The 24,944-nt window shown below is 44.5% G+C and overlaps 1 protein-coding gene across 1 annotated transcript in view; it reads left to right on the top strand.

The window, feature by feature from the left end:
• The first annotated feature begins 9,765 nt into the window (after window positions 1-9,765).
• The window catches only part of FAM193A (family with sequence similarity 193, member A), a 71,610-nt gene continuing 56,431 nt past the window's right edge, over window positions 9,766-24,944 (top strand). Inside the window, exon 1 of the mRNA XM_015286024.4 lies at window positions 9,766-10,267. Within this exon, the coding sequence (XP_015141510.3) occupies window positions 9,998-10,267 (270 nt within the window). The 5' untranslated portion in view covers window positions 9,766-9,997. The remainder of the gene's footprint in view (window positions 10,268-24,944) is intronic.

The raw sequence follows: 24,944 nt of genomic DNA, 5'->3' as shown, positions 1-24,944 counted from the left end.
TATTCAGAACCCACCTGGATGCTTTCCTGTGTCACCTACAGTGGGGAACCTGCCCTGCATGGGTTGCACTGCAGGATCTCCAGAGGTCCCTTCTAACTCCTGTGGGAGTTAATTCTATGGGGAAAAACGAGCCTTGAAAACACAATTTCTGACTATTTAATGCTGTGGCACTGTCTCAGTTCTGTTCAAAAGCCTTTGGGCAACATTCCGGAGAGAACTGGGACTAAGTGAGAGGGAGACTGGCACAAAAGGCAGAAAGCTGCTGCTTTTGTGGCCGAGCTTGCCACTATTTACCTATCAGAAGGGCAGAAATCAATGGAGTGGTTCACCCAAGCACCTGACTTCAAGACTGCATTTATAGGGTGTCTCTTGGTGTTCTCAGTAACACTGAGACCATCGAAACCCAGCAGCAGCAGCCCTGCGCTGACGGTCTGTGCCCAGAAACAGTGCAGGTTAAGAAGCCCAGCCCTGCTGAAGCTTTTGATTCTGCTGTTACACATGACAGCAAACTGCCTCCTTGCACTTAGAGAAATGCCTCTTGCAAGCACATACTGTGCAAACACGCCAGTGTTTATTAACTCAGGGCCTGAGATGTGCAGCAGCCTCAGCCTACTCCAACAGCAAGGAAGATGATGTTCCACCCCTTGCGGGGTCAGCTCTTAGCCTGTAAATCAAGCTATGTTCTCATTCTTCATCAAGCAAATTCTCTTTCTCTGGCAATTGTGTGCCCTTGGAGTGGTGCCAGCCTTATCTGAATGTGCCTCATCCCCTGGGAAATTTCCTTGGGTATTTTCTCTCATGGGAATGGCAAAGCTCGGAATGATGACAGGCTGTATTCATGCAAATACCATACAATTGTTAACAGCAAACCATGCACTGATCCAGGGAAGAGCCCCACTGTGCAGTGGGTGAGAAACGGTTGGAATAGCAGTAGCTCTGAGAGGTCCTGCAGCCAGAGGTTCCTGGTGCTCAGCATCTCCTTGTGTCATATCAACTGGCACACATTGCCCAGAGAGGTGGTGGATGCGCCATCCCTGGAGACACCCGAGGTCAGGCCACACAGGGCTCTGAGCACCTGGTGGAGCTGTAGGTGTCCCTGTTCACTGCAGGACTAGGTGGCATCTAAGAATCCCTTCCAACTCAAGCGACTCTGTGAGTCTATGATTCTGTGACTGTATTAGCTGCTCAGTGTTCTGAAGATTAAAAGACAGTTAGGAAGTTAGGACAAAACAGAAATAAGCCTACAATCCAGGGGCAGGCAAATAATCTCATCAAGCCAACAAAAGATTTCAATTGAAGTACAGGCACTCACTGCAGTAAAGATCTCAGTTTGGACTGGAATTTCACAGCTGGTTTTTGTATCTTTGGTCTTGCACCACACATGAGCCCCCAGTGATCCAGGCTTTGGGGAACCTCGGAGAAGATGTTCAGTATCTCAGCCCTCGATGAAATACGCCACTTTTTTAGTGCTTTAGCAGGTATATTCTGCATCCAAGACCTTCATTCTGAATGCAGGATGTGACTAGTGAATAGTGTTGGGTTGTTCACGTTACCCTTCTGACAGAAGCAAAAGCAGCAAAACTTTGTTTGGGAGCATTGCCCTATACTGTCATGTAGCCAAGTGTCATGGTTCAGTGCTAGATGTCTGCATACTGCCTGGGGTGTGAAGAAGACAGGCTCAAGGGCTTTTGCTGGAGCTCTTCTCCATGGCTCCACTCAGGCAGGGGGCGGAAAAAGGGGCTGACCCACTGTGGAAGAGGTGGGGAAGGGAGAGGCAGAAAACAAGAACCTGAAACAGCTCGTGGCCAGTGGCTTCTGCCAGTCTGAGGTTGGAACATGTTCCAAGTGCGTATAGGGTCATGGGCTTCCTGAAGGCAGCAGCAGGTATTGCTCCTGGTGTGGCTGTCCCTGCCTGCCTTGCCTCACCCCACTGACACTGCCATTCCCATCAGCCAGGCAATGCCATGTCCAGCAAAGTCCAAGCTGCAGGAGTTGCTGACACCTTAACAAGGAGGGTAATTTGCTCCCCAGTTAATCTTTTCCAAAGAATCACAGAATGGCTTGGGTTGGAAGGGACCCCAACGTTCACCAAGTTCCAACCCCCTGCCATAGGCAGGGCCACCAACCTCCAGATCTGGTACTAGACCATGCTGCCTGGGGCCCCATCCATGACAATACATTACCCACTATTTTTAAGGCTGTCCAGAGAGCTTCTGGAACTAATTTGGGGATATCCTGATAATAAATGAAATTATAAGAAAACAATTGGAAAAACTGGGCTTTCCTAGGAATAAATCCTATGACTGTAGCATCCTAAGGCCTAAGTTCTCACCTCCTTTTGTCCAACCAGGATGGAGAAAGATGGTCTCTGAGACTGCTGCTTATTCCCTGCTGTCATGCTGGGAGAACACAGTCCCATCCAGTATTCCCTCTCTTCCATCATCAGAGAAAGGTGGGGAGAGCACAGGAAACATATTCATTCTCATTCACATACTCTGGGTCCAACTGCTCTATGAACAACAATTAAAACTCGGGTATTTAATCACTCAGAGGCAGCAGCAGTTCAGAGAAGACGCAAAGAGAGACAAGAAAATCCCATCCCTTTTCTCTGCTGGATTTCTCCAGCAAAGAGTGGAAACGTGGGTGATCCATGCACTCTGTTGAGCATCCTCATATTATGAAGAGATCTACTATCACAACCACAACTCCACTGTATCACATTGCAGTGATAAGGAAAAGTAAATTCTTTGGGACATTTTGAGGTAACAGATGAGAGAAGAGCGATGAGATATTGTTTTTTTCCCCTGTGGTGATAGATTCAGAAGCCAAAGAAGCAGAAAGATAAGCTGTAAGAAAGGTTCACAAGCTGCACTGTTCATTCAGATAACGTTAAAAAGCTCCGGATCAGTGAGTGCAAAAGCAGAATGTGCTTCTTTTGACAAAACTTGCAATGAAATTAGATGTCTACTTTACGTGGTAATGGCTGCCAGGAAGCAGGCTCTGCTCTTCCTGCTGTCATATTCTTGCTTGAAAATGATGGATGTATTCAGCATCTTCTAAAAGGCAAAAAGAAAGGGTAAAAAGAGCACCAATGCCCTTTTTTATAGGAAGAGGAGCAGGCAACATGTGAAACAGTGCTGAACAACTCTGACCCAACAGAGACCAGCACCCAAAGCAACTCCAAAGGCTGGCACTGCTCTCTGGCACTGTCTGCCAGTGTTTCATTTTAAGGATTATTGGCAATCTGCAAACGATGGAGGCAGAAGGCAAAGGAAGTGGGCAGCCTCAAAGATCATAGCTTTCAGAGGCACAGAGAGCTTGGGCACAGGGCATAAAGCTGCCAGAACAAGCAGGGCTGGGAAGCATGAGCAAAGAAACTGCTGCTTGTGTTTTTCCACCTCACTAGGGCTCTGCGGATAAAAGAAATCACACAGTGGAAATATTCTTTTCACTCCATCAGTTCACCGGCAAAGCTCTGACTGCGTAGCTTAACACCTGTGCTGAAAGGTGGAAATTAGATTTTCTTCCAAAACTCCAGCTGGGATAGTAAACTTCATCCCTCATACACATCATTATCAGCGATAAAAGGAAGGTCAGGGAAGGTGTGGGCCCTCTCTGGAAGGGAACTGGAGGTGTGGTCATGAGGGATATGGAGAAAGCTGAGGTGTTCAATGATTGGAGCTGTAGGAGTGAGTCCAGAGGAGGGCTGTGAAGATGATCAGAGGGCTGGAGCACCTCCTCTACAGGGACAGGCTGAGGGTGTTGGGTTCTTCAGCCTGGAGAAGAGAAGTCTGAGGAGGGACGTTATAGCGGCCTTCCAGTACCTGGAGAGTGCCTATAGGAAAGCCATGGAGGGATGTTTTATAACAGCATGCAGCAACAGGACAAGGGGAAATGGCTTTAAACTGGAAGAGGGTAGATTTAGACTAGGTATTAGAAAGAAACCCTTTGCTGTGAGGATGGTGAGACACTGCAACAGGTTGCCCAGAGAGGCTGTGGATGCCCCTCCCTGGAGGCATTCAAGGCCAGGCTGGACAGGGCTGTGAGCAACCTGGACTAGAGGGAGGTGTCCCTGCCTATAGGGGGGGTTGGAACTAGAATTACTTAAAGATCCCTTTCAACCCAAACCATCCTATGACTCTATGATTAAACGTTTAGAAGTCGGCTGGTCAAAGGTGCTCCACTTAATCCTGAGCTGCTGCAGGCTCTGCTGGGGGGCTCTTCCCCAGCTGCGTGCCATCAGTGTGCAGGTACATCCTTCCCGAGTGCAGGTGTGCCCCATGCTCTTGTTAGGATAAACCGAATTGTAGGGTCTTAATCTGTTTACTTTGAATCAGTGTGCAAAATGTTTCTTTATAACTCGTCTAAGAGGCAACAATATATTTCAATGCAAAAAAAAGTAACACAGCTTTGCACAGCACAGCGTTACTACCGGATGGGTTTCAATGGCCAGGTCAATGCCTCAAAAAATGCAGGTGTTTCAAAAAGCCATCCTTCAGAACAGGCTGGGAGAGCTCATTCAGAGGAAGAAAAAGAGTTGGGAATCAAAGGAATATTGGGGGAAAGTTGCTGAACGCAGTAGGCATGCATGTTGTATTTACCTGTGCAGCCTGCTATAGGGGGCCTGCTTTGTGGGGGGGTTGGACTCCATGATCTCTAGAGGTCCCTCCCCACCTCTACAGTTCTGTGATTCTGTGACTCCTGTGGTAAGAAACAGACTTCTGTTCCGTTTATTTACTGAGGAAAAAATCATTTGCTTGATCTGTGTTACTGTATGTGTTGTTGGTAAGCTCAGCTTAGCACAGATGTGTTCCAGCACTGGCACTGTGAATGAGTACCCAGAGATCACACATCTTCATGGCCACACTGGTCACAAACTCCAGGTTTCCCTGAGATATTGTTTTCCATGGCAGATCCTCTAAAACCCCCTCTGCCAGACCCCCTCTAAAATCCCCTCTGCCAGACCTCTGTGCTCACAGCTTTACCAAACACATTGTTTAAGGACCAGTGAAAATTATGAGAGAAAAAAAAAAGCCAGTAGCCATAAAGCTGTAAAGGTCATAGAGCTAATGAAGTGAAGTTCTATTATACAGCAGCTGAGACTGCTTTTATTCTGCTTAACTTTCTCTGCTTTAGATAAAGCATATTTCAGCTGAAACATCTGGCTGTGAAACAAATTCCAGAGGAGGTGAGGTGAAACTGAATGCGGTCACCTGAAGAACAGCCCGCAGTCATTTGCTTTACAGGCAGGCCTGCTAGCAGAATGCTCTGCTTGTGTCATCCCACCATGCAACCAAAAACTCCCCCAGTGACAGATCAACAACCTTATCCCAGGAAGGCTTTGGAAATGAGGCAGTGCCTAGGACCCACGAAGGCCATCCAGGAGTGTGATTTCAATTCCCTATGCGTGTAGAAGGAGCTCAGATGTTACTATGCATGAGAACATATGCTGATGAGAAGGCACTCAGTTTGCTGTGGTGCTGCTTCAGTGCTGGTTTGTAATCGTGGTGCTATTGCTGTGAGATCACAGGCAGAGCTCTTCTATGAGCCCTCAGCGGCTCCCAAATGCTTTCTCAGGGAGCACTGGGATGTGAATTCAATGTGTTGACCACAGAGAGGGGCTCTCACCGTGATGAGGATCTTTGTGATCAGACAGTGTCTGCATGCCATATCATCCAGCTGTTCTTTACTTCTGTGTAAGTACACAGTTCCCTATGCCCATACACGTGCATGTTCACTCTCTTGTAGAGAAGGCTTTTAGAGAATGAAATTGCTATTAAAATGACAGGTTGTTGGACAGCAAAGACAAATTAGTGCTAGCTGCAGAATAATTATGTTGACAAATTCCTTGAGTTGTATAACGTTGATTTCAACGCAAAGCCCCAGGGCCTCTGTGCAGCTGTAACCATGGGGGGGAAACTGGCAGAAAGGGAGGACCCAAAAGTGATTATTGGAAATGTAAATAAAGCAATCATTCAGTGAATGGCAGCAGTTAAAGAATGGTGGAGAGCAGAAGGATGGCTTTAACTCTTGTCAGGGCTGCCATGCAGGTGAGTTGCTCCTTGGACTTCAGTGTATTACCAACATCAAGTAGCATTCGCAGAATTGGGAATGAAATGCATAATTAAGAACCTCTTGAAATCAAAGAAACCATCAATAGTAACCTCCCTTACACAGAGACTGCTTTCTGAAGAACACTAACAACGAGCAGATCACCTATTTTTTAATTGTAGTTGCAACAACTGTTCAGTATTGCATTAGTTTCAGCTGGGATGGAATTGTTTTCTTCAGAGGGTCTGGTATGATGCTCTGTTTTGGTTTTAGGAGAAAAACTATGCTGATAACACACCACTGTTTATAATTGCTGCTAAGCAGTGTTGTACACAGCTAAGGCCATCCACAGCAAAGGGCCCAAGGAGCCAGGGGGGACAGAATTAGGACAGCTGACTTAAATTGGCCAAAGGGATATTCCATACCACATGACACCGTGTGGAAGGAGTGTTGAAGGGGGTGGGAGTTCATCTTTCCCTCTTCCACTGTCTGGTGGCCTAGCTGGGCATTGGTCAGGAGGCAGAGAGCAATTACTTGTGCATCACTTGTTATAAACATTCATATATATATATATATTTGTCATAATTGTCATCATTATCTTAGTAAATGATTTAATCTCAACCCACAATTCTACTATATTTCCCCAGTTCTCTCCTCCATCCCACCACAAGCTGGGGAGTGAGCAAATGACCATGTGCTGCTTAGCCACCTTCCAGGTTAAACTACAACAAGTAATACAGGTACCTTAGATCTTAGATGTGTATGCAAGAGAAGAGCAGTGCAGATATTCCAGTGAGAGGGTAAAACCATATTGAGTTTTCCCAGACATTGTGAGGGCAGTACTTAAAGGTAACTGTGACCGGTAAGACTGTCCTCACAGATTTTTATTGACTTTATGCTTCACAGATAAAACTGTAAAACTACTGAAATACAGCTGGTTCAAAGGAAGTCATGTGAGTGCACTGCAGCACTCTGTGCTGTTGACGTAGTGAATTCTCATAAATGCTGTTCCTGGAAAATTTGAAAAATTTTAGTAGAACAAATAATTTTTCTCCCTGAAGAACACCAAAGTGTGATGCCATACTTTAAGTTAGCGGTGAGGTCAGTTAATGTTAGTTTGCTCAAAAGACTGGCTGTGTTTTCTTAGGGATGAGGTTGAGCGTTTTAAACAATTTAATTCAAGTAAAAGCATGAAATTTAGTCACAGGTCCTCACAGCAGTCAAATTAATTTCCTCTCTCTTTTGCTCCAGTTCATGTAACCTTCAAATCCACCATCAAGCTGGCAAGTTCATTTTAGAAACAACCTACTGGCCCAGCAGCTAATTGCAAGCTAAAGATAAGGTGTGGTAGCTGAGTGCTGTTCTGAACAGTAAAAGTACTTCATTTTTCTGTATTTATGTGCAGATTGAGAAGAAGACCCCGACCTCAACAGTTTATAAAAACTTTCTGTTCTGTACTGCCCATTGTCTTTAAAGCTGAAAACTGAATTTTAAATATAGTATGGATGATCCTTATTTTCTGAATAGTGAAATGAAAATGTATATGTTTCTATGATGGGAGTGCTGGAATTAAATGTTGTGGTGACAGGCTAAGCTGACTTAGCTGCTGTGCAGTTGAGTGATTTAACTATAATAGTTTCTCATAACAATGCTTTTTATCTGTAACATAGGGGATAGAGACACTGATAGCTGGGACCATGTGAAAATATAATTCTGAAGGGAAGATAAAGCTGGCTGCATATAGGTCTGAAATAAGACATGTCAACTTTTCAAACCAAAGATACGCACCCTGAGAATAATGCTGTGTATTGAGATGTTAAGAAGACAAATTTGAGTTTATGCTACAGGGCCTAGAATGTATTTATTCATGGCAAAAGGCTGCACACAACTGTGTGAGCATTGCGTGACCTTACGGTTGGTCATTCTGCAATCTGCTGCTCATACAGCACTGTGTGTGCTGAATGTGTTTATGAATCATAGAATCACAGAATGGCCTGGGTTAAAAAGGACCACAATGATCATCGAGTTTCAACCCCTCTGCTATGTGCAGGGTTGCCAACCACCACACCAGGCTGCTCAGAGCCACATCCAGCCTGGCCTTGAATGCCTCCAGGGATGGGGCATCCACAACCTCCTTGGGCAACCTGTCCCAGTGCGTCACCACCCTCTGTGTGAAAAACTTCCTCCTAATATCTAACCTAAGCCTCCCCTGTCTCAGTTTAAGACCATTCCCCCTTGTCCTATCACTATCCACTCTCGTAAGCAGCTGTTCCCCTTCCTGTTTATATGCTCCCTTCAGTGATATTTGGAGGAGCCCTGCTCCTCCAACTTGCCATTTACCAGACCACACCATGAACAAACATGTTCTCCTGGTTTCACTGATGCCTGTGTATACCTGCAAAGCTCCTTCATGTGTATCAGGGCAAACTGAGCCTGGAACACCTTCAGCACAGATAGAAGCCATCTCTGGAGCTGCCAGCACCTCAGCAGAACATGTTGGAATCAGAGCTTCCTTCTGTTTTTCATCCCAAAGTCCTGAGACGTTGTTTCCGTGAGCTTTTAGATGTTTTACTGTCTTTGTGTCTTTTGGTTGCCCAGCTGTGCTGTGCGCTTACAGTGAAGGGAAAGACAACACTTTGGTGTCTGAACTTGCCTATAATGTTACGTCACACGACCAAATCACATCAAAGCGGAGTGCTGGAGCATTTGATCTTTTGGTCTGTCTTGGTCTGTCCTGGTCTGTCCGTGCAGCACCACGTTGTGCCACAAAGGGAAAACAATCTCAGGAAATGATGCTGACCGCCACTCCGGATGGAGGTTTGCAACCCACAGAGAGAGATGGCCATGGCAGATCCGGGTGGCTGTGGGTGCAGTTTGTGGGGTGTGGTGGTGGTGTTGAAGGAGCGTTTGGACAACGCTCTCAGACACAGGGTCTGATCTTTCGGCGGTGCTGTGTGAAGCTGGGAGTTGGACTCAATGATCCACGTGGGTCCCTGTGGTGGGTTGGGTTGGGCTGGCCAAGCCCTGCTGGCAGCCTGCTCGCCTCCCCACCTGGCCAGGGCAGCAGCGTGTAGGAGCAGAGCCCTCTGCCTCCAGCATGCCGTGCGTGACCTCCATTTTAAGCCTTCCCTGAAGGGGCTCGGTGCCTCCTCGAGCCCTGCTCCCACAGCCCACACCCACGGAGGACAAAACGCGGCTCCTGCACAGCTCTTTAGTAAGAGGTGTTGGTCGGTGGTGCCGCTTAAATCCAGCTTTGCGGTGCTTATGTGAACGAGGGTAGCAGGAGGCGGCCGCCATTCCCTGCATTAGCCCAAGGCCTCCGCCCGGCTCGCCTCAGGGGAAGGCGGCCCCTCGCGCCTCAGCCTCTGCGGGAGCGCCCGGCCGCTACGGCCCCTTTAAGACGCGGGGGCGCGCGTCACGTGGTGCTCGCCGGCTGCTGGGTGGCGGTGTAGTCCCTTGACCGGGGTGGCAACGTCGGCCGGCGGGGCTAACGGCGGCGGGCGGGACTACCGCTCCCAGGCGGCCTCGCGGCGGAGGGTGACGTCAACGGCCGCGCCCAGCGGGGTCCCGCGATGCACGCCGGGAGCTGTAGTCCTCGGCCCCACGCGCAGCGCGGCAGCGGGGCGCGAGAGAACTACGCTTCCCGACGCGCCCTGCGGGGCGGGTTCCCGTCAGCGCGAGGGGGAGCCCCCCGACGTAAGGGGGGATCACTTTCCCCTTGTGTCCGCCATATTGGACGGTAACTCTGGTCAGCGGCGCTGGGGCCGAGGGAGTCCCTGTTGCCGTGACAGTCGGTGCGCTCCGCTCCTCGGCGCCCGGGGTGCCCCGTGCCCCGGCCCTGCCCGCCCCCTCCGCACCCGGCAGCTCGCCGCGGCCCCGCGCCCCTTCCCCTCCTCCTTCTCCTCCTCCCCCCCGCTCCCTCCTCCCCGCCCGGGTGTCAGGCGCGATGAGTCCGGCCGACGCCAAGCGCGGAGCCAAGCGCCGGAAGAACAAGCGGGGCGGCGGCCTCGGCAGCAGCGGCGGGCCGGGACCCAGCGGCGGAGGCGGCGCCGGAGGCCTGGGCAAGGCCGGGACCGCGGCGGGAGCGGTCCCTCTGCGGGCTGCGAGCCAGGCGGCGGCCGGCTCGCCGAGCGCGGTGGGCGGCCTGCTGACAGCCCCGGCCGCCGGCAGCGGAGCCCTGGGCGGTGGCGGCGGGGCGGCGGCGGGACACGGCGAGGTGAGGCGCGGGCCGCCGGGATATCCGCACGCCCCCCGGGCGGGCGCGATGAGGGTTGGGGGGAGGAAGGGAAGCAGGGAGGGGGGCTCGTCGTGCCATCCGCCCTCTCCTCGCTGCCCTTCGCCGGCCCGGGGGTGGGGGGAGCTGGGGAGAGGCCCCCGGGGGCTGCGGGGATGGGAGAGGCCCCGGCTCCTCGGCCTTTGTGGGGGAAGGGCGGCGCGGCGCCCTGCAGAGAGCCCCCGGCTGCGGGGTCCGCGCCTCAGGCCCCACCTTCACGGAGGAGCTGAAGGGACGGGCCTCGGGGGAGCGGAAATCGTGGAGGAGAGGGCCGGGAGTGCGGAGCTGAGCCCTCTCGGCAGTGGGCAGCTCGGTTAGGCGTTGGGCTACCTTGGAGGTTGGGCTGGGGCCTCAAAATCGTGTAGATCTGGTCCGTTATTCCGTAAGATGGTGACACTTACTAGGAGCAGAGTGTAGGTATAATTGGTTCTTTCCCCCTCCCCCCCCCCCCTAAGAAATTGCTTGGGGATTAAACCTTTAGAAAGGTGTCTGATGGCTCAAGTGATGAAAGAATAAATAAGTTTATGTGCTTTTCCCTTATAAAGGTTACCTCAGGTTTTTATGCTCTCCACACAAAGGTTGCGTTGAGGTATTATATTGACAAAAGGATTTCCTGCTGACAGCATCTTCAGCCGGCCATGTGTGTCATGCAGCCTGCTCCGTTTCCTCTCTCGCCCTCGTGAACTTGTACGCGTGAGGGGGAAATAGAAGAAATGGCCTTTGTGCTATGGGGTGGTTGAAATACCATCATGTAATGAATGGTCTTTTTTTTTTTTTTTTTTAACTTTCTATGTCATTTATTTCCCATCTATTTTGCTAGGTCAATAAGCAATTTGGTAATTGTAGGTGAGCATTTTTTTTTTTCTTTAAAGCTTGTCTTTTTGTGCCATCATGTTTTAGTTACCCAGGGCTCGCAGTGGTTCAGAGGAGCCATCTGTGTGTTCTAATCTGATGCTTATTTCAAGAGTCATTTCTGTTTGGGACGGTACCACTTATATGACTTATTCAGAAGAACATTGTGCATAATGGTGAGGAGATGTGGAAGTTATTTGTAACTTTGCAAATTGTCACTGAACTGTATTTTTGGTAAAACCTCTTGCTGGGAAATGCATCTGATTGTTTGATGTCTTAGAATGCAAGTTCTTCCTGGCACAGGTTCCTAGGTATCACTGGAATAAACATGGTAACTCCAAAGGAAACAAGCAGTGGAGTGATGTGCAGAGCAGCACGTGGATGTGATTCAAGTAGCAAAGGCTCCACTATCCCTGATGTTTTGATCTCTTTGTGTCTTGTGGTTAAGGTGCAGTCCAGGACTTTGGTTGTCAACTAATTGTACTCTATCAGATCTTCTGCTGAAATTGGCCTTAAAAGGCAGCGGCGCTTCTAGATTTTCTACTTCACGTTTCTTCTTCATTTTGGACTAGGTAGTTCTTGATAAGATTTCTTAGTCTTCAGGGGTCTTTGATTGAAGAGTATAAGTTGTACTTCCCAAATTAAATGCAGTACTTCAGCATTAAATTTCTGGAGAAAGACTTGAGTCTATTACTTATGCTAATACATTATTCATACTTTTCCAAGTGTGTGCAATGTTATTTTGGAAACATTTGTGACTTTGTCCTAGTTTTTAAGAATTTTTTGCTTGTTCTCTCAGATGTGCATATGATTTCATCAAATGTTTCTGTCTTTTACTTGTTAGCGTGGTAGGAGTGAGCCTGAAGGCTGGTGGACAGATGAGGCATTAAGAAATTTGTCAAATAAACCATTTAGTTAAGCTAGAATAAACCTGTGGCAAAGATCTTATTTGATCAAACAGTAAACATTAAAATTGGTTCATAATGGAGATAGGTAAATCCCAGCACTCAGTTTCCAAATGCCCGTGCTTAGAGATGCACCTTTAAATTTGGCATTACTTTATCCATACTTGTCACAGTGGCTTTTTCCTCGACGTTTCCAATACCTCTCCAATGGTGCTGAGGCACAGAAGTTGCCCATACTTAACAGTTAAATGATGATTTTGTTTCAGACGTGAAATCTCAAATCACCATTAACTTGTTACTTACTTGAAAATGTGATATCCTTAATGGTTAATGATTTGCTAATTAAGGGTACGTGGTCAAAACAAGAGTGCGTTCTGTGAACGAAGGACTAGCATATGTTGCTTCTGGATGAAGTTGAGAAAGAAAACTGTGTATTTTAGATGACTGATCGCTTCTAAATTAGGTGCAATGTTTGTTCTGGCTGGATGGAAAGTAAGCAATGCTCTAATAGCTGTAAAGTAGTAACCAGACTTGCTTTACTTGCATCTTACACAGCACATTGTAAAGTTCCTGTTAGCGGGTAAGAAAACCAGCAGCCAATTCTCTGCTGGACCCATGTATTTGGAAATATAAGCAAATATGTATGTGTAAAACATTGAGACAGAAAAAAAGGAAAGGGGATTTTCATATTTTCTACAGCTTTTCCTAGTTGCTGGTGTGCTTTTCTGTGCCATCTTGCATCGCTTCCCTGAGCTTAGGGCATCCGTTCTGGATATTGTAGGCGTGTTCTTCTATTGAAGTTGCATTAAATGCTTCTCCCAAAAGTTATCTAAAATACGGAATGAAGGAAGAGGTTTAAGAAATGATCCTGTATGTGTGCCATGTTTCTCTCTATCTATAATTGTTTAGAATTAAGTATATGTTAAATATCTTTTATAAAATGGCTTTGTTTGTGGTTGAAACTAGAAGCGTGTATTCCAGAATTGACATTCTAGCTGAGACTGTTGTAGCTGAGTAGTATATTTTAATCGAACCTCTTATACGTCATCTTTGGAGTATTATTTTTAAGACTGGAGGCCTGATTGTGTGTTAGAGTACGTGCTAAGCCTTGCTCTGAGCTTCAGGTGGGCGTCACCTAACGGAACCTAGCTGGAAGCTACCTTGCCCCGTGCACGTGCTTAAGAGTATCAGAATTCATCCTTTGCAGCACTAGCAAATGTTTTAGAATGGTAGTGAAATGAAAGATGCTATGGCAGTGTTTCAGCGCAAGTGTTTCTTCTTACAGAACTGATCACAGAAGTGTTAGGAAGAATCAAGTATCCTACCGGTGATGGTCATTCTAATCAGAAAATGAAGTACTTTGAAATTTCATATATATATTTAAAGGAAAAGGCTATACCGTCTGTTTTGAATTGTTTTAAATTCAATAATATGTTGTATTAGGCCTTCTTAATTTCTTCCTTTACATTTTTGGATGTTGGTTGGATTATTCGTGCTGTAAGGAGCGTTGGGCTATCTTAACCAACAACTGCACACCCCTGAGTACTGCTGTGGGCATGTGGGCTGTACTGAACGTGCTGGGGCACGTGGGGGTGAAGGGCTGCTGTCCGTGGCTGCCCTGCTGTGATGGGATCTGCTGCAGCCCTGCCTGTCTTGTATTCAGCTGAATAATTCAGAAGCCATTTTACCATTTTCTTGCTTCCTTTTCTCAAAGTATTGTTTGTATCTGCCAAGTGTAGCAATGATTAAATCTTGCATTTGAGAGCTGTCATAATTTTCATAACGTATTTTGCTGGACTTTTCTTATAAGATATTGTTTCTTAAATAGATATTCTATTCATAGTGGACTGTACATTGTCACTCTGTAGAGCAGGTTTGCTCATCAGCTTTGTAGTTCAGTGCTCCAGTTGATTGCATTTTACAGATATCTGTGCTTGATTTGTTGTTTGAGGTTTCCCCTTTTCTCTTTTTCCCATTCAGTGATTCAAACATTCAAAAGAAAAGGTATATAAAAGTGAGCTTTGTCATGAGCTCAGAAGTTGATTGAATAGCCAGCTTTTGTACTTCTGTGTAGCCCCAAAGAGGCCAATGTATTTTGATCAATTTTTATTAAGGTTCTGATAAATTAGATCGTTCTAATAAGTAGTGCTGTAACTTCCGTTTGAGGAAGCAGATATTTTTATAAACTCAAAATACTTATTATGTGAAAAAGAATCTTTGGACAGACCAGGAGCACATTTATTCCTCTAAATGCAATTCAGTCTTTCTTTCGCTTTATTTTAAATGGAGGTGCAATCTCTGCCTTGAAGAGCTTATGCTCTGCTTGCTCCTTAATAAAAGGAGATACAAGAGAGCACATGAAACTATTAGGATTGGTTTTAGGTGGTATGCTTGAGTTAACTTGCTAATTTAGAAGGGGAATCTATTGTGGCTAAAAGTTTGAAGTGTTCTAGTTAGATTCATTTAAAACAAGCTTAATGGTTGCATAACATTCACATTAATAGCTCTTTCTTAGTGTCTTCTCATGATCAGTTAAGGCATTTTTCTGCTAATAGATGTGAGGCCACAGGCATGCCTATTAGCTGTTCGTTCTGATCGTGTAATGCCGCTCCTGGGAAGCGTGTGCCTGTGCGTACTCATGACCTTGATGTATTCCCAATCCCCGATGGCTCCATTTCTCCCCCACCTCCTGCACCTGCTGTATCATGGTCAATTGATAACGAGAATAATTGGTTGTGAGCTGTGAAATGAAACGTGGGGAAAGCGTGTCCAAAATCTGCATCTGGGCAGTGGTGCCTAATCAGTACTAGTGAAGTGTCCTACTATGGCTTTGTTTGAAGGCAATGGATTTGTTTTTATTGCTGCATTGGTTATAAAGTGGTTGAGAGATTAAAAAGATATTTTTGACTTAAAAAAACCAAAAAACAAACAAAAAAACTCCATTCCCCTCTCAACTTTTGCTTCCTGACTGTAAATGAAACCTTGTTGGTTTAGGTCAGTTTGATTAACATGAAAAGTTCCTCTTGAAATGGGTGCATATTGGTGACAACATTCAGGGTTCAGTCCAGTCTTGCCTTTTTTTTATTGATCCAAAATAGTACCTGAAGCTTCAGTTTTTTGTTTTTAATCTCATATTTTCTTTGTTACTGCATTTATCCTTTTGTAGTGGTGTCCCACCATGAGGGGAGCCCTCAGATCCCTTCTTGTTTCCAATTCATGTATGGAAGGGATTATTCTTCTTCCCTGGCATTGAGTGCATGTGGAAGTTCACTTTGGTGGCACTTGGTGCCTAAATGGGTAACGTTTACTCCCTGAGGTGTTCTCAGCAAGGGTGGTCCTTAAGAAATACAAATTTGCCACAGTTGTGTTGTTAAGAAGTTATTAGGAGAAATAACTGGAAATCATCTTGCATTGCTTAGGATATGCAGGGCTTCTTGCGTGTGCCAGGCAGGGTTCTGGGATTTATGTGGATCCTGGTAATCAGAGAAGATGGAGTATTTGTTGGGGCTTCTTCAATGTGGGGAAAAGAGGCCATTTGTCATCTTTTATTTGAGTTATGAAAACCGTTCCTACATTTTCCTTTCTTGTGGTAATTTTTTATTGTAATGGTGACGAAGGTAGCTTTGAATGGCTGTGTTTTGAGGAGGAGCATTCTATATGTGAGAACTTCATAGGATAATTAAAATAAGGAAATATTTGAGTTAAATGGATAGATGAATGCTGCAATCCAATTCCCTGTCTCTGTTAATAACTTAATCTACAAGTTTCTTCTGCTGCAAATGAAGAGTTCAGCTGGGAGATGACATTTATAATGCTGCCCTTAATGTTATTATGGGAACTGCCAAAATTGAGGCTTGTCAGGGAATGCAATAAAATAAATACACCATTTTTTTTTGACACGAGAGTTATTTAATTTTATATCGTTAAGATTCAAGGCAGCCTATGACATTACTGACCTTCACCTCATAGCCATGTGAGCAAATAAACCAGAAATAGTATGAAAGCTATGCCTGAGCAGCATAGTAATTCTCCTGAAGTATATTTTCTTAGGGCAGATAATTTGGTATGTAGAATATACAGCTGCTCTAGTGGTGCAGAGCTTAGTCTGAGCGCCTCCTTAGAAAGTGGATTTCAGGGGAACAAATCACTGGGGTTGCCTGTGAGCTGTTTGAGGCTGTGGAACTGGAGCTGTTTGTGTTTGATTGGTGATAGTGTTGGAGAGGGACTTCCTTGGAGTGTGAGCTTTAGCTGTGTTCTTATATAATCAACTGAACTTCTTTTGTACAAGCTACATAACTTAGGGAAAGTGTAGTTCTCTCCATTCTAATAATAATAAGGGACACTTGAGTACCTGAGAGAGAGGCACTTCTGAATCATGCTGTGGAAGAACTCTCTCTCTCCACTCTTTGTTATAGAAACCTCTATGGGAACTTGGTACAAGCTGGGTGCCCAAAGTTGGAGAGGGTGAAAATGTCTGTAGGAGGCTGTATTTATCCTTTGCCTCTTCAGATATGGCTTTCTCATTAAAAATAAAATAGAATTGAAAAACAAAAACCAACCTTTGTTCACTTTTAGGAAGTAAGAAAGGATTGACTATTTCACATTTCTTGGAAGAAAAGCTCTGGGTACCTCTATGAAATCTATTATGTGTGTTCTCGTCTAAAACCTCAAGGAAGAAAATCGAGTAGGCTGTGGATGCTTCCATAGATGTGTTGCGTTGTTACATTGGCACATCATGAAGTAGATCCTCTCGCACAGTGCATCTTGGCTGTAGTCATCCTTGAACATATCCATCTATTGAACTGCTTTGTAGTAGATTAGTCAAGTGTGTGCTTCTGAAGGAGCTTCAGAAATGTGAGACCCCAGTCATCAAGTAAATAATTAAGTCTTTGAAGATTTCTGTAACCCTGTATTTTGGAGTCCAGAGCTTTGGCCTTCGTTGTTCTAGAGCAGGTTCATCAGCGGTGGCATCTGGACTTCAGGACTGTGGCTGGGGTGGTGGATTGCTGCTACTGCAGGAGGGCTGGGAGCCTGTGCCGTCAGGGAAGCGAGCACTGGTTGCTGGGGGTGCACATGGATGGCAGTAGCTTCTTGAAAAAGCGGCTGGATATTTTTTAACTGATTTGGCAGCAGTTCAGTGGTCTGTGAGCTGCGAACAGATGGAGGATGTGATCAGCTGTTGGAGCAGTGTTTGCTGCTCTAAAGAGCTCCTGCTTGTCTTCTCTAGGGAAAAGGTACCAGGCTGGGTAGGTGTGTCCGGTTGGCAGCCCAGGGGACTTTGCTGTTCTGGATCTAAATCTTGAGATACCCATCTTTATTCTTCTAGATGCTAATTATGCCTATGCTGTCAAAAGTGTTGGTTAAATGATGCCTTGCAGCACAATGTCAGCTATGCCAACGTTCACCCGTAAGTCAGTTGTTGCTCATTTTGGAAATTAGAGCTTCTCTGCTTAAAAATTAAAGTAGAATCGAACAGCGTAGTGACAGTGGTTGGTTCATTTCCCACATCTGTGTGTATGCTGAAAAGGTAGATCTTCTAAATACTGTGTATAAAGTCATGCATCACTAGCATATGTAACTCTACTGATTGGTATTGGTTTACTAAACACTAGTTGATATATTCCCCATAGAAATAAATACAGTAGTCGTCCTGTGAGTCTGTAAAGGGCTCCATGGACCCATAGCAATGTGTTGCTTCTTAATTAGGAATGTAAACACTAGCAGCTTAAGCCTACGCTAGGGCTTTTAGCACTTAGACTTCTGTGGACAGCAGTGGAATAATTGAGAGATGTTTTTGTTTACTTTTCTTTTTCCTCTACCCCTTAAGGTCTGCTTGCTCACCTTCTTTAGGAAATCTGCAGGCATGGTAGAGGTAACCATTGAAATTATTCTCCAAACAGTGTATTGGAGGTTGAAGGATAGAGCAGTAGGCATGTTTCTCTACAAAAGCCTTAGGATGCTGACAGTGGTGGGAATCCCATTTAGTTAATAATACTCAGCTTTTGGGGAGAAAAGCAGATGTGGCACATTGTGTTAGGACCATCCATCTCGTGAGGTGGCTTTTGTATGGAATTGACCATCTAAGGTAAGAAATGATCTGGATTTGTGGTAGTAATGTGCCTCTCAGGTGGACTTGGCACGGGTTTGCAATAGCATGGCTGTCTAGCTGGTGTGGAATAGCCCTGAATGATCTTCTTGTACCACCATTACCACCACTAACAACTGTTTAGGAGTTGTGAACCTGGGTACTTATCAAAGAGACCAAGTTCTGACCAAGACTCAGAAACAGCATCTTGATGCAATTTGTGTATAGCGAAATATTCCCATCTCAGGGATTGGTGTTGGGTTTTGTTGGCATACTGCTTATCCCCATCTGTAAGAGGAAATGGTAATTGCCACCCATTTCTGGTAAGTTAAGGAAGTACAAGTCTGTTATGTGGTTAGTGAATGAGGAAGGAAAGAATAAGAGTAAAATGCTATTTCTTTTCCTCCTGCGTGCCGTGGGAGAAGAGTTCATTTGGATGAGGAGAAAGAACTGTAAAAAAGCAAATATTACTGGTGTTACATGAAAAGAAGCTTAGCCTTTTGAGATACATGAATGAGTCGAGGAAGGAAGGACTCTCAAACATCAGCTGGGCATGACTTCATGTAACCTACTTCTATTGAACTTGGCTAATAAGGTTTTTTTTCATGTATCACTAATGACAAACACTCAAAACCTATGAAGGACATGACCAAAACTTAATTATATTGCCATTGAAAAGTGACACAAAGAAGGCAATCCATTGTATCCCAGTTATGGAAGAAGTCTATTAATGCAAGCTGTGAGTCTTTAAAATATGCTTTTCGTTTTTAATTAAAACATACCTTGTTTGTAGCACTGGAATTTGTTGGAGAGTGCATTAAAAGTAATGTGCGTGTAATGTTTTGCAGAGCACTGCGAGGCTTTACCTTGACTCCTGTTCTGCGTGAAGCTTTGTACTGTCAGGCTGTCAGTGGCAGCTCCTCACAAACAAAAGAAGAGGCTTTAGGCAGAGGTGCCAGACTTGAATGCGCGCTGCCACCGCTTCTTGTCTTTGATGCTTCTTTCAAAGAGAAGCAGTGCACACAGGTGCGTGTTGTTGCCGTTATAGTCGCTGTGCTGACTGTGGTCATTGCAAACTTTTTGCTTTCTTCTGTATTTTGGGACTAAAGTAGTTTTGCTTTTCAACTATGATTTTTCTTCCTGCATACAGAAATGGTAGCAGTAGCTCTCAGGGCAGAACTCTTTCAAGGCTGTGAAGGTGGTGCTATGGCTGAGTTGTACACAAACATTCTTCAGCTATTTCTTAATATTATGTGGTAGCTGTTTATTTTTCTTCTTATTTCTTTTTCTCCCCTTGGCGTAGGTGCAGCAAACTAACAGTAGTTGTGTGATTTTTAGAAATACTTGGAATTAATGGTGTTACCGTAGCAAACTTTGGTTCGGATGTGACTTATAAAAAGTTAGGAAACCTCTTTCAGGTTCTGTAACCTTATCACAGAAGCACCCATTAGTTGGGTGCTTCACACTTGTTGTAGGGAGTGTTCCACAGAGGAGAATGTGAGGCTCTGCATTTGGATAATGCTAGTGCTCATGTGAGCCCAGAGGCTTTCACGGCCAGATGCGTGAGTGAGAATGCATGCATGCTCATATGTGTACACATAGGTATCTCAGCTCTTTTAAACATGGCATTCTTGAATGTGGATTGATGATGTTGCTCTCAAAGTGTAGGTGTGAACCAGATTTTGATTGCATGTAAATATTATTGGGTTAGGAGAACATGTACGTATGTGAGTGTTAAGGCTGCTCATAGCCCTAAGTGAATGTTTGAAGATATTTTCTTTTAGCACTGAGTTGCACAGTGAAGCCAGTCATTTGGGAGCACAAGTTTGCCTGAAAAAGCAGATCTGAGCCGCAGTACAATTTTGCCAGCCTTTAGTGTTTAATTGGTGTGGAGTTAATGACCAAAAGATTTCTTAATTGCAGTAATGCTTCCAGGCTGCTTATCTTCAATAAGCCGCTGCTACCACAACAGATGGCAGGTTAGTGGTTTAGCTGAGGTTGACTGGAAGTTTTTCACCACTTGATTGGCCATAACTTATGTATGTGACTATAGAAAGTGCATAGTTGAGAACAGAATCTTCATTGGAATAGATACCAGATGAATTTTGTAGTGTTTTTGTTGTTGTTGCTGAGCTAGAGATGGAATGCTTCTGCATACTGTCAGAAGGAACTTCATGGTTCTATCTGTGTGATCATCTGTATTTCTTTGCTTCTTTTTCCTGGCTGTTCCCATGATTCGTCTGCACTGACTGTGATTCTGTGCTCCTTGTTGTGGGCTCTGTGGGGAATTGTACCCACGTGTGCTGTGATTTGGGGCAGCTCGGAGCAGTGGGCTGGGGCTGATGGGGCTTTCTGTTAGCGCTGTGCTGGCTGAGAGGCTCAAACACAGGAGGAAGAGTGGACAAACTAAAGCCTTCGTGGTGTATAAGTACACATTACTTTAAACAAACAAACATAACCCCAACAACTTACATTTTCAGTGTAAAAAGGTCATGATTTTTTTTCTGTCCTGGAAGCTTCCATACTTATATGCTTTTCTCCCCTAGCCTGAATTTTGAAACCTTAAGTAGGAGAGGCAGGAACTTTGTACTGAGGAACACTGCATCGTAATGAAGTTAAATATTAATTACTATCTAATGTTTTAGGAAGGGCTGTTGCTGGCCACCCAACATACCGGCTTTCAGAGTTCCAGGGAAATCATGACCTTAATGATGCATGGTTTGAATACTATGTCCATTGCATTTCTTTAAACCTCACTGACATATGTTTTATAATGAGAATGAAAAGCAGTAATCTTGTGTAGAAGTTTAAAGTTATTCTGGGTCTATATTTTCATTTATTTCATTTATTTTCACTTTACACTATTGCTTATAGCTGTTCTATATCCGTGCTTTACCATTTGAACTTGGTGCTAGCTAAATAGGTAGCCTTGCTGCTGGTCTGGAATAGCTGCTTGCTGTGAAAATGCTTTGTTACAATCTTACCGAAATACTTGTCTTCAGTGTCACTGGGTAATAAAGATACTGTTGCTGAATAGCTGGGAGGTGCAGCGGTTCGTGGGTGTGGGTCTTGGAGGCTTTTTTGTTAAGGAGCCCTTCAGAATCTGATGTTTTGTTATTGCAAGGTATTTGTATATTGCGACAGAATTCCCTTCAAGTTCCTTTCTCATAATCCGAGCTTATTAGACTCCGTAACTCTCAGTGGGAGCTCAGGCTGCTAGATAGCCTTTTGATTCCTTCTGCACTTTTAAAACTATCTTCCCGTTTCATACCAGGGCTGAATGTAATGTTCCTGAATCTATCTGTGCTGTAAGATCTTAATTTCAAGTTTCATTCCCTCTTATCTCATTCATTTCTCCCTCTCCTGGCCAATGGAGACAGCATTGGTTACACTTGTCAGCTGTTTGCCTGTGTGTTCTCATAATGACCTTATTGATGGAGACACCGCAACCTCACCATGCAGCTTATTTTTGTCCTGAAATGCTTTACTGTTAGTTTTCTACTGTACGATCTGACTCTCCCTTGCTGCAGTTCAAGTACTTCATTGCTTGTTCTGTTTGAGAACTGACTGTTCCTCCCTGCAGTAAGCTGGGTGTCCCTGCTTCCTTCAACCCTCCCTGACAGGTAATATTGCATAGATGTCATACTTCTTCTCTTGTAGTGTTTCTCCATGCTGTTCATGTCTGCCTTGAACTGTGCTCAGGATGAGTTGCAGTTTCCCATCTAAGACCTTTTGGAGCAGTATTAGGTGGAAGGATTATGTTGTGTCACATAAGTTAGTTATGTGTCCCATTGTAGCATTAGCCTTTTTGCAAGTCTGACCTTGCTGACTCTCATGTATACTATTGCCTGTATCTATTTGGAAATTCACAGCAGTTCTATCCAGATCTTGATTTTTGTCTATTAAACAGTTTCCTGAGTAAGGCTGTCAAAAACTTGATCAATTAAGTAAATCATGACGCTTGTTTTTTCCCCCTTGTCTGACATGGAAAATTTCTCAATATCAAGTGTTTAACAGTAACAGGTTCAGTATACTTACTTGACTTTTCTAGGAACTGAAGCAAGGCAGAATTGTTCCCCGGGTGTTTGTCCTTCTTATTCCCTTCTATTTATTTATTTATTTATTTATTTTGTTCCTTTTAAAGAAAGGGTCTATGTTCACCTTAATCTAAACTGCTGGTATCTTGGGCATCCTCTGAGTTTTTGAAGATGGTATTATTGATTTCGAGATGACTTGGAGGGCTTCCCAAGCAACTCGGTTGGGTGTTATCAGATAAAGCCAACTTGAAGAGGAAAAAAGCAAAAACAAAAATCCCCACGATATGGCTGTTCCCAATGGTAGTCTGACTCTTTGAGTGGGTATTTTTCCTCATTTGTTGGTACTGATTGTGTGAATCATATGCTTGTAGGTCGTGTCTGTAGTGAGGACCTATTCTTCCTAAATATGTTTTTTCTTCTTCAGTAATGGACAGATTCTTCCTCATTATTTCTAATGTACTCAGCATAGCAGCCTCAAACTGAGAATTATTTCATTTTGTGCCTTCAGCCTTTTTTATTTGTCCCCTCCGTTCTCTTGCTGTTGTTATGCATGTTATTCTTTTTCTCTGTGCTTTTTCTGAGTCATTATTCTCTTGCTCTGTTTTCTGTTCTCTTGTGCTTGCTTGTCTTGACTTTGTATCTTTTATGCCATTTGAGACTTAGCTCTTCCCTGCCTTAGACTTATCTTCTCTGAGTTCTTATTTAATGATGTTAAATCTGTCTTGGTTTGTCTCTTGCTGTTCTTTTTTCCTTTCCCTCTTCAATAACCATTGACTTTATTGTTGCTTCTAATGAAACTGTCCCTCAGTGTTTACTGTCAACCACTTCTTTCTTACTGTCTGCAGCTAAAGGGAGACTCTGGTATATATTTTAAAACAAAAAGTCATCAAGTTCTTCAACTTCTGGTGGAGTTCTGTGTTCTGTTTGCAGCGGGTGCTTAAGTTCTTACTTCCTTGTGAGAAGAGGTCCTGTGCTTTTCCTCACTCTGCCTTGTGCTCAGAAGAGGTATCATCCACTCATGCACTGTTTCAGATGGTGTGTAGTGAGCTTGCAGCTTGGTAGTGCTCGTGTGCTTTGTGATATTTATATCTTTAGCTATAAGGCTTAGCTTACCTGGGCTTTTAGAATTAGTTTGTTTGGTATTTGTTTCTTCTGTGAACTGATTGTATCCTCTTTCTGTTAGCCTTTCAGCTGGGAATAGACTTTAAGGCAGTAGATCTGTCCTGACCATGTGCAAAGAATTGTCTCCTTTTCTATTGCACAGTAATGTGCACATCGGTAACACTGATGGGTTGGTTCCTTGTTTCACATCGACTTGATGTGAATAATTACATTCTCTAACTTCTTTGGTCTTTTATTGGGTTTCCATTGCTTATCTTGAAACACTTGTGTTTTGCTTGTGTAAAGAAGTAACTTCAGTAAAGAAGTTAGCAAACAGGACAGTCTTAATTCCTTGAAATCTTTCTCATTCTTGCTTTTCAGCCTGCAGAGCCTCATCATAGGATCAGAGTAAGCAGTTTCTTTCTGGTACCATATCCAAACACATGGAATTGGGGTTGTCTGCGTGATTAATTAGTTCATGTCTGAGTTGTGATATGAAGGGCTGGTTGGGAACTTTCAGCTTCAGCCTCTGCTTTGTGCGGGGATGTGTAACTGCTTCTTACCTGTGCCTGGTCTGTGTTAGCAGTGTGACCAGTGCCTGAATGAATGAGCAATCAGGAGCAGTAGCTGATGTGATGAGAGACCAGTGAACAGATACTTGAAGAAAGTACGTATCTGCCTGTAGGTTGGACTTGGTGTACGTAATTTCTGCTTCTCTTAGGAGCTGCTGCAGTGAGTTACTTGGGGCTGAAGGAGGGCAGAGAACAGCTAGAAGAGTGGAAGGTGAAGCACACCAGATGTTGTGTTTCAGTAGTGTATTTCATTTGGCTATGAGAAAATTAATAAATGGCATCATGTATGAATGTACAGTGAACAGCTTGAGCTGGACAATTTTGGAATAATGAGGTGCAAAGATGGATATTCTGATATGGGTGCTAGCTCAACTTGCAGTTTGTTAGCTCCGTGTTCCAAGTAAGGCTTCTAACTGGTTGTTACAATTCCCATGTTAACACTTAGTTTCTGTGTCTTCTGTAATTCTGATGATTGTTGTGAAGTCTGGCTACTATACCAGGGCTCTGCATCTTACTGATGCTCATCTTGCAGAATTAAAGGCACCTAGACCCAGAGAACTTTCTCTGCCTTAGTTGTCTGTTCCTGTCCAAATACAGCATGTGCCATTTACCTCACAGCTTCATTTCTCTGTTGTGGGGGGAAAAGAAACATAACTGGTTTCAAATATTGTATTGCATTGGAACTTCTGTAAATGCTCTTTCTTATGCATGGCTTTCCTTCATGTCTCAGGAGATCTTGCTATCAGGAGTGAGTGTGCTTAACCCTTTACCAGTGTGCCTGATTCATCAGATAAGGCCAGTATCTTATAACGCAGTTCCTGTTCTAGAGCATCTGCAGTTGTATCTCTGAAGCTATCTGGTCAAGAAATTAATTCCTATATATTTGTCCTTGGTATCTTAAACTTGCATTTGAATAAATGCGACTTATTTTTCAGAGGGAAAGGCTGACCTTCTCAGGGATTTTTGTTTTGCGTCAGTCCTCTTAGTTTTATGAATATTTGTTTGGGGTTGAAGTATGAAAGGCAGATTAAAATCTGACAGCTCTGTCCTAGGGGAAAAAAAAAAGGC

The sequence above is a fragment of the Gallus gallus genome, chromosome 4 (genome assembly GCF_016699485.2).
Source record: "Gallus gallus isolate bGalGal1 chromosome 4, bGalGal1.mat.broiler.GRCg7b, whole genome shotgun sequence".
Taxonomy (NCBI): Eukaryota; Metazoa; Chordata; class Aves; order Galliformes; family Phasianidae; genus Gallus; species Gallus gallus.
Note: the sequence above shows the minus strand (reverse complement) of the source record. Positions and strands in the feature narration are given on the sequence as shown.